General features: G+C 43.0%; 1 protein-coding gene and 2 non-coding genes across 8 annotated transcripts in view; all 3 read right to left on the bottom strand.

Annotated features, from left to right (window-relative positions):
• The window catches only part of znf385c (zinc finger protein 385C), a 116,082-nt gene that overhangs the window by 15,450 nt on the left and 88,190 nt on the right, over positions 1-12,442 (bottom strand). For 5 of the 6 annotated variants that reach the window (XM_054758368.1, XM_054758366.1, XM_054758369.1 and 2 more), the window contains 2 exons: positions 8,831-8,973; positions 1,966-2,076 (listed from right to left, as the gene is read on the bottom strand). In XM_054758368.1, coding sequence (XP_054614343.1) covers positions 1,966-2,076; positions 8,831-8,973 — 254 coding nt within the window. The remainder of the gene's footprint in view (positions 1-1,965; positions 2,077-8,830; positions 8,974-12,442) is intronic. The other variant, XM_054758370.1, reaches the window with a different exon arrangement.
• Positions 5,979-6,050, bottom strand: trnat-cgu (transfer RNA threonine (anticodon CGU)). Its single transcript has one exon. It is a non-coding gene; the product is annotated as a tRNA-Thr (tRNA).
• trnat-ugu (transfer RNA threonine (anticodon UGU)) lies at positions 6,289-6,360 on the bottom strand. The gene has a single exon. It is a non-coding gene; the product is annotated as a tRNA-Thr (tRNA).

Below are 12,442 nucleotides of genomic sequence, written 5' to 3'. Positions count from 1 at the left end.
TTTGACTGCTATTGTAATTAAAAGTGCAGTGTATTTTCAAGCATTTGTAAAGGCTACTGGCATAATTATCCGTGACTACTTCGACTGACATTAACTAGCTTGCTAACAAAGTTGAAACATTTTAAAGGTACAGACAGGGTTGAAACCTGGGAACTTCGGTGGCGCTTCGGTTTAAAAGACCGACGTGTACCACGCCTGATAGCAAGATTACATATCCCGCTGCAAAAAGAGAGGATAATACTTTCACGCAAATAGTTTGATAGCATGGTTACATAGCAGCAACACACACTGCGAGATGAATGAATGGCGTGAGGCTAGCAACTCAGTCATCAGTCAGCAATATGGCGCGCCCCAATTTTTTTCATTCTGTTTGAAGAATGTCTTCCACTGTTCTGCTTTTTGAGGCACAATAAAAGCGCTTCTTCCCACCATGGAATCCAAATATCCTGTAGTGCGCCAAAATGCAAATAGAAAAGGAGAAATGTCGTTGAAGGTTGAATGCATAAAAAGCCAGTAGCTATTACCGTGTACGACATTTGGAACCGAGTGGAACCTCGGTTTGTGTCTGCCCCAGTTAACATGTTATTCAGTTAAAGTGGAAAATTTACGCCAAAATTTGACGTACATTTCCCGGTTAGTACAATATGGCACGCGTCTTGACGTAGTATGAATACACTGTGTGAGTCCAACTGTGTTCTTAATGTATTTTTATCACAAACTGTCCTTAGCTTCGAACAAAGAAGCTAGATTGCTAAGTTACAAAACAGCAACCGGAACTGGAAGTAAGCTACGTAGCCCGGTGCTGCTTTTTAAAAAAAATACTTTTACATGCATAAAACAATTCTAAATACATATAAATGATGACTGAAAGAGATAAATGAACATTTGGCTACTTTACCTTCACTGAAGACGTAATTCTTGATGTGACTCTTCCCAAAGACACCATGTGGCAGCAAGACACAACACGAACACCATCTTTCTGTTTAGTCATGAGTTATTTCTTAAATTAAATTAAATTCAATCGTGTTTTTCACCTTCTTTATCAAAATGCTGGCACATGAGACTTTCTTGGGCTCCATTTTGGGTTATTGAGGTGAGAAACACTACTGAATTCCAGAAATAACTCATGGCAAAACAGGAAGGTGGTGTCCATTTGGTGTCTCGCTGCCACATCGTGTCACTACAAAGTTGACACTCACTCACATCAAGAATCATGTCTTCGGTGAAGGTAAAAGTAACCTTAAATGTTTCATTTATCCCTTTCATTCATCATTTATGTATACAGTATGTATTTATATGCATTTGGAATTGTTTTCTGCATGTCTGCATTTTCTGCATTGTAAAACAATAAAAATGTGTTTTGTATTAACATTTTCCACTTCCTGGAACGGATTAATTGGATTTACATTATTTCTTATAGGAAAAATTGATTCAGTTAGCGTCTGTTTCGGTTAGAGTCTGACCTTCTGGAGCAAACTAATGATGGTAACCAAGGTTCCACAGTAATAACCAAATAATGGAAGAAGTACTCTCCTGTATGCCACAACCATACAAAACCTTTACAATAATGTCTGATTGGACGTTGAAGATCCATCCAGGACATTAGAAAAGGGAATACACACTTAACGCTAGGACTTGTCGCATTTGCTCCCCTGCACCTTCTTCCTCCTCCGAAGATGTGAACTCTACGCAGACCTGAGATGCCTCTTTGTTTTTTTGTGCATATTCATGAAACGACCTGAGAAATGTGACTCACTGTGCGTGTGTGTGCGTGTGTGCGCTTCCCGCTGAGCGGGCTGATTGTTTCTGCTGGAGGCTGATAAACGGAGGCTCTCCCTGCTGTCTCATCCCTCGTGCCAAAACAACCACCAAGAAAATTATATATATATCACCTAGGATTGATAAAACACACATTTGGAGTTTATGCATGCATACAAGGAGTGTACAAATACTACAAATTCCTACCGTGGAGTTAAAGCGCAAATGGCAAATGTTGCAGGAGATAATCTGCTTCTTCTTTAGGGGCTGAGGGACGCCAAACGTGTGGTTGATCACCGCCTTCTGGACAGGGTCCATCTAAAAAAAGACAAATGGAAAAGGTATCTATAGAAGACGACTGCCAGGATTCGCTTGCACGTCCTTTTTGAAAGAGGTGAAATGCTCCCAAAACACACAACATGAAAGGATGATTTGAATCCTTTCATATATTATTCAGGCCCATGTGTTTTGCCACCTAAACGGGTATACGGTATTCAAACTGAAAGTAAAGAAGAGGAGAGCAAAATCCCTTGAAATAAGGCTGTAGTTTCACCACACTGAAAATGGCACAGTCCTATATACATTTTTCTGAATATTTGTAATGAAAGTAAACAGGAGGTTTCAGTTTGTTTTCCTTTCATCCAAAAAACGTAATTTGTACACATGCTTACACAGTTCGCCGTACATACTGAAAGTAAATACTAGGAGAGTGAAGCCACGTCAGCCATGTCATGGCTGCGAATCGATCCAGCGAGAGCTGAAGATCACGGCCCGTAATGAAAGTGTATGCCCATATTTCGTTTTGCTTGTTGCTTTCCTCCAAAACAAGAATTGTGTGTTGTTGCCTAAATGGGTTGCCGGATATACTGAAAGGGAAAGTAAACAACAGCAGAAAGACGTTCAGTGGTTGAGCGCATCTACTTCCAGAATCTGGAAGGAACAGATGAGTGTCCAACCCATGAGCTTCGGTCTACAAGACCACTTGGCCTCCGTGCCTGGAAGGCACCTGTAAGTTCCAAAGAAGGTCCTTTCTATGCAGACTGAGACGCTGAGGTCATGTGTGATGATCGCAGGAAAATTAATGCATCAATACGTCTACATCCTCTCCATCCTGCAAGTCTTTTCTTCACAAGAATTTGTCTGCTAAACTTTTCTTACTTTTATTTGAATTCAATAGTGTTTAGCTTTGAGCCTCGCACTCTTCTGCCCTTTGGCAGTGCCATTACGCCTCTTTTCTTTTCTTCAAACAAGGCAGTCAATGTGTAATTCTGAAGAGAACTGTTGGAAAACAATTGCTTGGAATAACAATTTACTTCCCTTAGGCTTGTTTTGTTTTTATGTCAGCTCAGAAAGTTCGTGACTATCTTCCTCTACAAGCAGGAGTCTGACCTTCAAAACCTCAAGCAGCCATCTGTCCACCGTGCACACATTTGTTTTAGGGAGCGGAGAATACACTCGTGTGTCCGCAGACATCCTGAGCCGGCTGCTCTGAACGTGTCTTTTGTCTTCCCGCCTTGCGGTCCAGCCTGATCTGTGATGAGTTTTCAGGGGAGATGCAGAAGAGAGGGACACCAGGAGGACAGGTGCATTCATCTCCCCCCACCTCAGCACCAGTCCAGCACAACATGTCCCCTATCAGAGCAAAGAAAAGTAGGAGCTCCCAGTTGAATGGACCATGTGATTGATGCCGCAGCTGCACCGTCACAGTGCCGTTACGGAGACTAATCATCTCCTCCAGGGACCAAGGTGACACTGGTTTTGGCGCTATTTGCACAGTGGCCACCTGCTTAGAAGGGTTCACATCCCACTGGGAGTGGATGATTGTCATTTGCATATTTAACACTTTATCTTCTGGAAAAACTTGCTAATATGGCCGTCATAGAAGAGTGAATAGAAAACTCCGCTTAGTACCCCAAAGGAAAAATGACATAGTATTGCGCTGGCCAATACTATAACTGCTTGGAAGGCACACAGAACTGACATATGTTGCATTAAAAATGTCATTCGTTTTGTTGTGGATTATGTCTCCGGCGATTGATTCTTGTATTCTAACAGCTGTGAAATGAGTCTCAAGGACAGTTTACAATTGAACTCAGTGCCAGCGCTGGAGGGAGCGATTAGGTGCTAAGTCCATTCGATCCCTGAAGAGGAACCCTGTTTCTCTTTCCTTTATGACTTGTCAGAGGGGTGGTGCAATGGGTGTAAACTTCCCTTTTTTAGTTGTTGGGATATTGGGCTCCAGCCAAGTTTGGGCAGCCAAACGCTCCTCAGACAGAGATTTAAAAAAGTGGCATATCTAGAAACTGTGTGTGTGTGTGTGTGTGTGTGTGTGTGTGTGTGTGTGTGTGTGTGTGTGTGTGTGTGTGTGTGTGTGTGTGTGCGCAGATATAAAGAATGGGGTGCCTGTTGTATAGTTAACACCGTGACGTAATCACATATATTTTGTTTTGATCTTCCTTTCATTTAAAACAAGCCATTTTGGTCGCTGCCTAAACAGGTTGGCATACATATTGAAAGTAAACAGTACGCAAGTGAAGGCTTGTGCTGGAGTGCATCTATTATATTCACGCCACTACGTACTCAAAAGCATATCTGCATTTTTTTCCCTTTCATTCAAAGCAAGTCATTTTGGTCTCAGCCTAAACGGGCTGCCAATGTATTGAAACCAAAAGTAAAGAGTAGGGGAAGCTTGGCACTGGAACACATTTTCCTTTTTAACAGCAGAGAACTGAGAGCCCAACAAGTTCAAAGGTACAGATGGGGGTCGAATCCTTACCACTTGGCCACTGCACCTCGCGACACTTGCTGACACCACAAGAAAAAAAATGCAACAAATGCTTCAGATGCGCACTGAGCTGAAATCTCACAAGGCTAGGCTGACAGGCCGATACGAGACTGACGCCTTACTATTTGGCCACTGCGCCTTACAAAGGTCACAAGAAAAGAACAGCACACAATGATCTTAGGCACAGATGGGGGTCGATCCCATGATCTTTGGTTTACGAGACCAACGCCTTACCGTTAGGCCACTGCGCCTTTGAACACTTGATGACATCACAAGTAAAAAACGCAACAAAATGCTTCAGATGCTCACTGAGCTGAGCTCTCACAAGGCTGACAGGCTGATGTAAAGCATGTATCTTGTACTTATCTATGTATTGAAAAAGGAAAGTAAAAAGCAGGAAAGTATGGTGCACACATCCACTTTATTATTTAGATTTAGACATTGAACTAGTAATGAAAAAGGATCTAGGAGGGCTTGAAGGTACAGATGGGGGTCAAACCCATGTTCTTCGGTTTACGAGACCGACACCTTACCACTTGGCCACTGCACCTTGTAACACTTTCTGACATCACAACACAACAACGCAACAAAATGCTCCAGATAGGCACTGAGGTGAGATTTTCATTGCATGGTATAACTGCTGTTGTACTATGCACATGACAATAAAACTCTCTTGAATCTTGAATCTTGAATCTCAGGAGGCTAGGCAGACAGGCTGATCTACCTTCGTATTTCTTTTTGTTCCATTTTAATTTTTTCCTTTCATCCAAATTTTTTGCAGTTTCCAAACGCATATTATTGAAAGGGTAGACAAATATATATATTTAATCATGCTTCTTCCTTTCATTCAGAACAAGTCATCATGGTTGCTGCCAAGGCAGGAACAGAACAGCAGAAAAAGGAAGCTGCAACACATTTACTGTTGCATGAGACCAGACATGTTCTAAGGTACAGATGGGTTTGAACCCATGATCTTGGGTTTACAAGACCAACGACTTACCACTGCACCCTACGATGCAGGACGACCTAGACATAGCACATGGTACCAAGAAGACCTCTTAGGTTCTGAGGGACAGATGGGGGTCGAACCTATGATCTTTAGTTTACGACACTGACGCCTTACCGCTAGGCCACTGTGCCTCAAAACACTTGATGACATCACAAGTAACAAACGCAACAAAATTCTTAATATTTTCTTTTTTTCCCCTTTTCATTCAAAACAAGTCATCTTAGTCGTTGCCTAAACGAGTTGCCCACATATCGGAAACGAAAGAAAACAGCTGGAGATGAAAGTGTGGTGCTGGAACACATCTACTTTATTAATGACATAGAATTAGAGTTATGAAAAAGGGAAAACCCTACAAGTTCTTTGGCACAGTTGGGGGTTGAACCCATGTTTTCGGTTTAAAGCATCTAGGCAACCCTGCAAGTTCAAAGGCACAGATGGGGGTCGAACCCATGATCTTCAGTTTACGAGACCGACGCCTTACCACTAGGCCACTGCGCCTTAAAACGCTTGATGACATCACAGGTAACAAACGCAACAAAATGCTTCAGATGCTCACTGAGCTGAGATCTCACAAGGATAGGCTGAGAGGCCGATGTAAAGCATGTATCTTGGCATTTCTTTTTGTTTCATTTTAGTTTTTTCCTTTCATCCAAATTTTTTGCAGTTTCCTAAATGGGCTGCCATCCATTGGAAGCGTGGTGCTGGAAAAGACAACTGGGAGTCCACACATGCTCTAAGGTACAGATGGGGTTTGAACCCATGATCTTCGGTTTACAAGACCGACGCCTTACCACTTGGCCACTGCACCCTATGTGGATCAAGGGCATCACAAAAAAAAACAACATATTTACATACACGCAACAATTTTGATCGTTGCCTAAATGGGTTGCCAACGTATTGAAAAAAGAGAGTAAATAGCAGGAAATTAAAGATTGGTGGTGAAACACATCCACTTTATTAACGACATAAAACCAGTGATGAAAAAGCATCTGTCGGACCTCACAGGTTCTAAGGCACAGATGGGGGTCGGACCCATGATCTTCGGTTTACGAGACCGACGCCTTACCACTTGGCCACTGCGCCTCGAAAAGCTTAACTGATTCTGACTGAGCTGAAATCTCACAAGATATGCTGCTGGGGTGACAGGCCAATGTAAACCATGTATCTTCATATTTCTCCCCACATTATTTATTTTCCTTTCATCCAAAAAACCTAATATTTGCAGTTGCCTAAATGGGTTGCCATACATATTGAAAGTAAAAAGTATGTGAGTGAAGGTTTGTGCTAAAGCCATAACGTAATCAAAAGCGTATCCACATATTTTGTTTTGTACTTTCATTCAAAACAAGTAATTTTGGCCGTTGCCTAAACAGGTTGCCAACGTATTGAAAGAAAGAAAGTAAACAGCAGGAGATAAACATTTGATGGTGGAAGGTAGCTACTTTATTAACGACACAGAACTCGAGTAAGCTGGGAGACTTCATACAGTCCAAGTGACAGATGGGGGTCAAACCAATGATCTTCGATTTACGAGACCGACGCCTTACCACTGCGCCATGCAGTGCATAGCATCGCAAGAAAAAAATGCAACAAACTGCTTCAGAATCTCACTGGCGTTGGAACACATCTACTTTATAAATGACATAGACTAGAGAAACAAGAAAGCATCGGGGACACCTCACACGGTTTAAGTGTCAAACCCATAATTTTTGGTGTACGAGACAGACACCTTACCGCTTGGCCACCACACAAAGATGATCCAACCATCCCCTCAATATTTTGCTTGTGCTAGCGGTGCTTTCAAATCGGAACTGCGGAATAGGTCAAAGCTGACAATGGAAGCGCTCACACTGTATGTTAGGGTCGTTGCTGTTTCATGTAGGTGTCAGTCATGTGCGTTTCAAACTGTTGACGACTCTCAAATCCAGAAGACACATAGGTGGGACTGGGAACGCTAATGCTAAAAAAATGCTTGCGACGAAGCACGACACCACATACCGCCATGTTTCAAACACTCTGGGATGAGACACTGCTCTCCCACTGACTCCTCAGACAAAACACTCCAGCCTCCAACATTAAACACAGCAGCAGCATGTAAGCGGGCCGTCGTGTTTTCCATGATGCCTTTTCTTGTTGCTAGACGCAAGCAACCCTCCGTAACGTGGCGTAGGTGGCGCCAGGGAGAGCCAAAGCGCTGGACTTTGTGGGCGGTGAAAACAATCGAGTTGGACACCTTTCCCCGTACACAAATGCATTTCATGCGGCGTATGTCTTCGTCTCGTCCACGCCCACACACACTGTGTGTAGTCTGAGCGTCCTCTCCTCGCTCGCCCTTTCCTTTCTGTGGCTGTCGAGTGGTTTATGTTTCATTTACGCTGAGCTGGAGATGGATGCTCAACGTGTGCAGCACCGACCCTGGACTGTATGCTAACTGTAAACCTGAAATATTCATAACAGGAGCACTCACAGGAAAACATTTGTCACCTGTGAAACCCCAGAGTGAACAACCATCTAGGAAACCTGAAATAGCTAAAAGGAGGTCAAGTTGCATCCTCATCCAGAATTTTCAGACAGATAAGATCCTTCATAATCTATTGTTCAAGTCTTTAATAACTTCATAACATTCTACACTCTAAACAAAGACAGATTCGTCAAGACCTTTTACATAAAGTGGACATTTTTCGACAAAAAAACACATTTTAGGTAATTGTGTCCTTGTCTGAGAACATGTGGAGACAATAAACACTCCTCTGTAACATTCTACACTCTAAACAAAGACAGATTCGTCAAGACCTTTTACATAAAGTGGACATTTTTCGACAAAAAAACACATTTTACGTAATTGTGTCCTTGTCTGAGAACATGTGGAGACAATAAACACTTCTCTGGAAAGCTCTCTTTGGGGGCTTTCATATGAGGTGTAAGTCCATGTGGTCTGTTGCATTTTCACTTTTGACCTTGTCACTAGTAAACTTTACCCTTTGCATTACCCCTGATGCTCAAAGTCCATCTGCACCAAAATCTTATCAGTAGGGCAACTCTTATTCTACTATACTGTATGTACACCAAGTATGGTGACAATCAGATAAAAACCGTCAAAAATGTACATCCTTTTGTGACGGGTATTTTTGACCTCAATGTGTCCTTGATATTTTCACCTACAAAAAGCTTTGACATCAAAGAAATGATAGAGGTGTTTGTGTTGTCATGTAAATATGGCAAGAGAATAAACCCACACAACTTCTCTGGCGGACGTCATAAAGCAATTCAGCACTTACTGTGTTGAAGTTGGGGAAGAGGCTGAGGTGGGAGGACCCGTTGAGCCGGAAGGGCAGGAGGTGTTTGAGGTCCAGTTGAGGTTGTAGCGGCCGTCCCCCTACAGGCAGTGAGGCGAGAAGAGGCCCCCCCTGTCCCGACGTACCTGGACACCACAAGGAGAGAAGACGTTAGAGATGTTGAGCAGGGGAGCCGTTGGGGGCGGAGGCCCCGACTTTGATTCATGTGATGCCTGAGGCGTCGCTAACACCTCCTGCTGAAGTATTTTCATTCTCGGAGTGTTGGTCAGAACCTGCACTCATGTACATACACACAAACACATCACTTAATTACGTATTGGCTGGGGAAGGGCGGCGGCACGGGGGCGCGAAGGGGGTGGGGTGGGCTATCGTATTTCAAATGGAGCTGGGATGAAGAGATTTCTAATTTTCCGCTTGGCTGTGTTTCAGTGCGGTGGTGCGCTGGGCGGCGCGCAGGCATTTACACGAGCGGCAGGATCAATCATTGATGTCAGCCCCGGGTCAGGGTGGCTGCCTGCCCGACCCTCAAAAAGTGGGCCTATCATACATGAGAAACAAAGGGGATGGGGGGGGGTTAAATCAGTAGGTGATAAAGCACAGGCAAAAAGCAACCATACAATGGTGGCAGCAGCATACAAGAAGCCCCTTTCACACAAAAAGAGGCCTAACGGTAGGCATTTATCCACTGGCGCCTTTTACACAGAACCCAGCAAAGGTGGGATGCTGCCGCAAACTGCGTGCGCTTTCAAACAGCAATAAGCCACTGTTTGTTGTCAAATACTTTTCATCCAGCAACAATTGCTTTCAACACAACAGGGCAGGAAAAGAGAGTGTTAAGCGTCACACTCCAGCCCCAGTTTTCTGCTCTTCCCTTTCACGCAGGCCACACCATCCTGGCTCTCTTACTGCTCTGATACTATTGCAATATTGCTGAGTCGACTGCTCTTACGTCTCTGTGCCTTTCATACAGAACAGCAACATGTATTAAAAGCGGGAAATATGCCGGCTTTACCGTGTAAAAGGGGCTAATAGTCAAACTGTGAAGAGGAAATAAATTGTAAAATAAGTTAAATATTGCATAAATATTAAATAATGTTTAAAAATAGCATGAAAATATGAAAATATCACAAGAAATGTGTACAATATTTTTATTTTATTTATTTCTATACTTACCCTCCATTAAAAGTTCAGTCTTTTACTTTTATTGCAGGCGTTTTTTACGAGCAGCTGCCCTGCCTACCTTGTATTGCTGCTCCCCGGGGGGGAACAAATAATGTTTTTTTTAACAACTGAATTAAAGTGAATGTGTTCATGGGCGATTGCATGAACGATTCTGCTGCAGCTTGCTGTTGTCATGAACGCTGTGTGTTTTGATGGATGATGATGTCACGACGTGTCTTTCCTGGAAAGAGTTTTGGTGTGAAGCACTGGGAGTTCCGCACAAAGCAGTTGCTCGAAAGCCTTAACGCAAATAATTTCAACATAGACAAACAGCCCGCCCACTGCATTCATGTTTTTTTTTCCCCGCAGCATCTTCCGGAGTGCTGCTGCAGGTTGGCAGCCATGATGGAAGTCCGGGGGCGGCAATAAGAGAGCATACGCTCCCGACAGTGCTAGCCTAATGTGTGTGTGCTGTGTCTGACACCCACAGCGAGACCTACAAAAGAACAAAAATCCTTGCCAAGTTCAGTATAGTCAGTTATGACACATATCGCCAATTCATTCATCAATTACTTCCCAATTATTAATTTTAACGACAACATTTTGTAGAGTTGTATGCTTTAATAAGGTATTTATCTACATATTATACCAAAGGTGCCCAAACGTTTTCCAGCGAGGACCCCATGCAGACAAATTGAAGGATGCGGGGAGCACTTTGCGAACATTTTGTACATTAAAGAATCATATTTGTGAGGGAGTTTCAGGAGAGCTCAGAAGCAGCAAACTGGCAGCTCTTATTTGCAGAGAAGCTAGACTAGAAGGGAAGACAGTTATCAGCCGATAATGCTTGCGCACCTCACAGTGACTCCCCAGGCAGCTTATTAAATCAGTGCCTGTCACTGAGTGTGTGTGTACAAATAGAGAGCAGAGCAAATAGTCGCTGAAAGGAGAGTTTGCGCTTGGTTTGTGTGTGATGGCTGATTTCCAGCCTTGATGCCATCTCTCTGTGTGTGTTTTTACTTCCTGTCCAGACCAGGTCCTGCAGGCCTGGGTCTTTACTGTTCAAACGCCCCCACTTTGAACATCACGACAAGCGAATGCAGCCCATGACTCACTGTGTTTGGTTACACAACAAGCCAGCACCACATCGCATCTGCTACAATGTGTGTGTGTGTGTGTGTGTGTGTGTGTGTGTGTGCATCTGGGATGTGAGTCAACACTGATTTTATATTTATTATTTATTTATTTATTACTTGGACAAAATATTGGATTCCAGTGAGGCACAGACACAATTAATCAATTATCATAAAGGTAGAACGTCCTCTGGAATTTCAGTTATCAAACACAAAACTACGGAAAAGTGGGAATGTTACGGAAAGTGGGATTTCTGGGAAATGTAGAAAATTGTTATTTGGAATTTCCCAAATGAGGTGAATGAGCATATCATGAGCATATCATACAAATAATATCCAGAATTGTTTTCATTTGAATGGCAGCTAGACGACCAAGACAGACCACAAAGTGACTCCCAGCAGCAAATTATCGTCCATGTGATCAGGAGGCGATGTTAGGGTCACCCTGGGAGCAGTTAAGGACAGGGGGACATTAGCCCACAATCACTTTTAATTAAAGACAGACGCTTTTCACCGTCCTCTATGATAATAACCTGCGGACCTCAGATGCCATGTGACTAGACTGATAACGACAGAGGAACCTCAATTAGCATGCCAGCAAGACGCTTTGATGAGCTGAGTTTGTCGCATGCATGCACACAAATGTTCTTTTCTTTTGCACAGCGTTTCAATGGCATGTTTACGTGAACAACTATACATGCTGTGAAAACGTCTGCAAAGACTTTACAGAGTTCATGAACTATTATCGTTATCTCGAGCAATCGCTAATTAGGTGATGAGGACTTGGAAGGATTTGGAACAAAAAGTAATTAGTCCAAAATGGACGCATTTTGAGCTAATTAGAAAAAAGCTCAATCCAAAAATCCCCTGAAACTACAAAAATGAACATTTTCAGAGCAGCGTGGCCGAGTTTGCCGCATTTGTCTCTGTGTTTCTCGGAAAATATGTCACTGGGCACCTTTATGTTCCAAAAGTCAATATAGAGCACAACAACCCGGCAGGAATTTGGCGTTCGGTGAAAATGTGCCACTGATTTTGCTAGTTAATTTGCTTTTTCTTTGACTTTTGTTTGGCTTCTGTTATGTTCCACATGATAGGTTAGACTTATGGGTTTGGTTTTCCTTTGTTCATTGATATTTCTTTTTGTTGTGCTTATGTTATGTTATATTCATTTCCTGTTTTGCACGGTTTTGAGTTCTCCTGACCTTGTTCAGAGGCAGCTACCGGTCTCAGCTGTTCCTAGTTTGTAATCAGCAGGTTTCTTAAGCACAGCATCGTCAGTGGGACAATGCTGGACCAT

This window comes from Dunckerocampus dactyliophorus, chromosome 18 (assembly GCF_027744805.1).
Source record: "Dunckerocampus dactyliophorus isolate RoL2022-P2 chromosome 18, RoL_Ddac_1.1, whole genome shotgun sequence".
In the NCBI taxonomy this organism is placed as follows: Eukaryota; Metazoa; Chordata; class Actinopteri; order Syngnathiformes; family Syngnathidae; genus Dunckerocampus; species Dunckerocampus dactyliophorus.
This window is presented reverse-complemented; position numbering and strand designations above follow the sequence as displayed.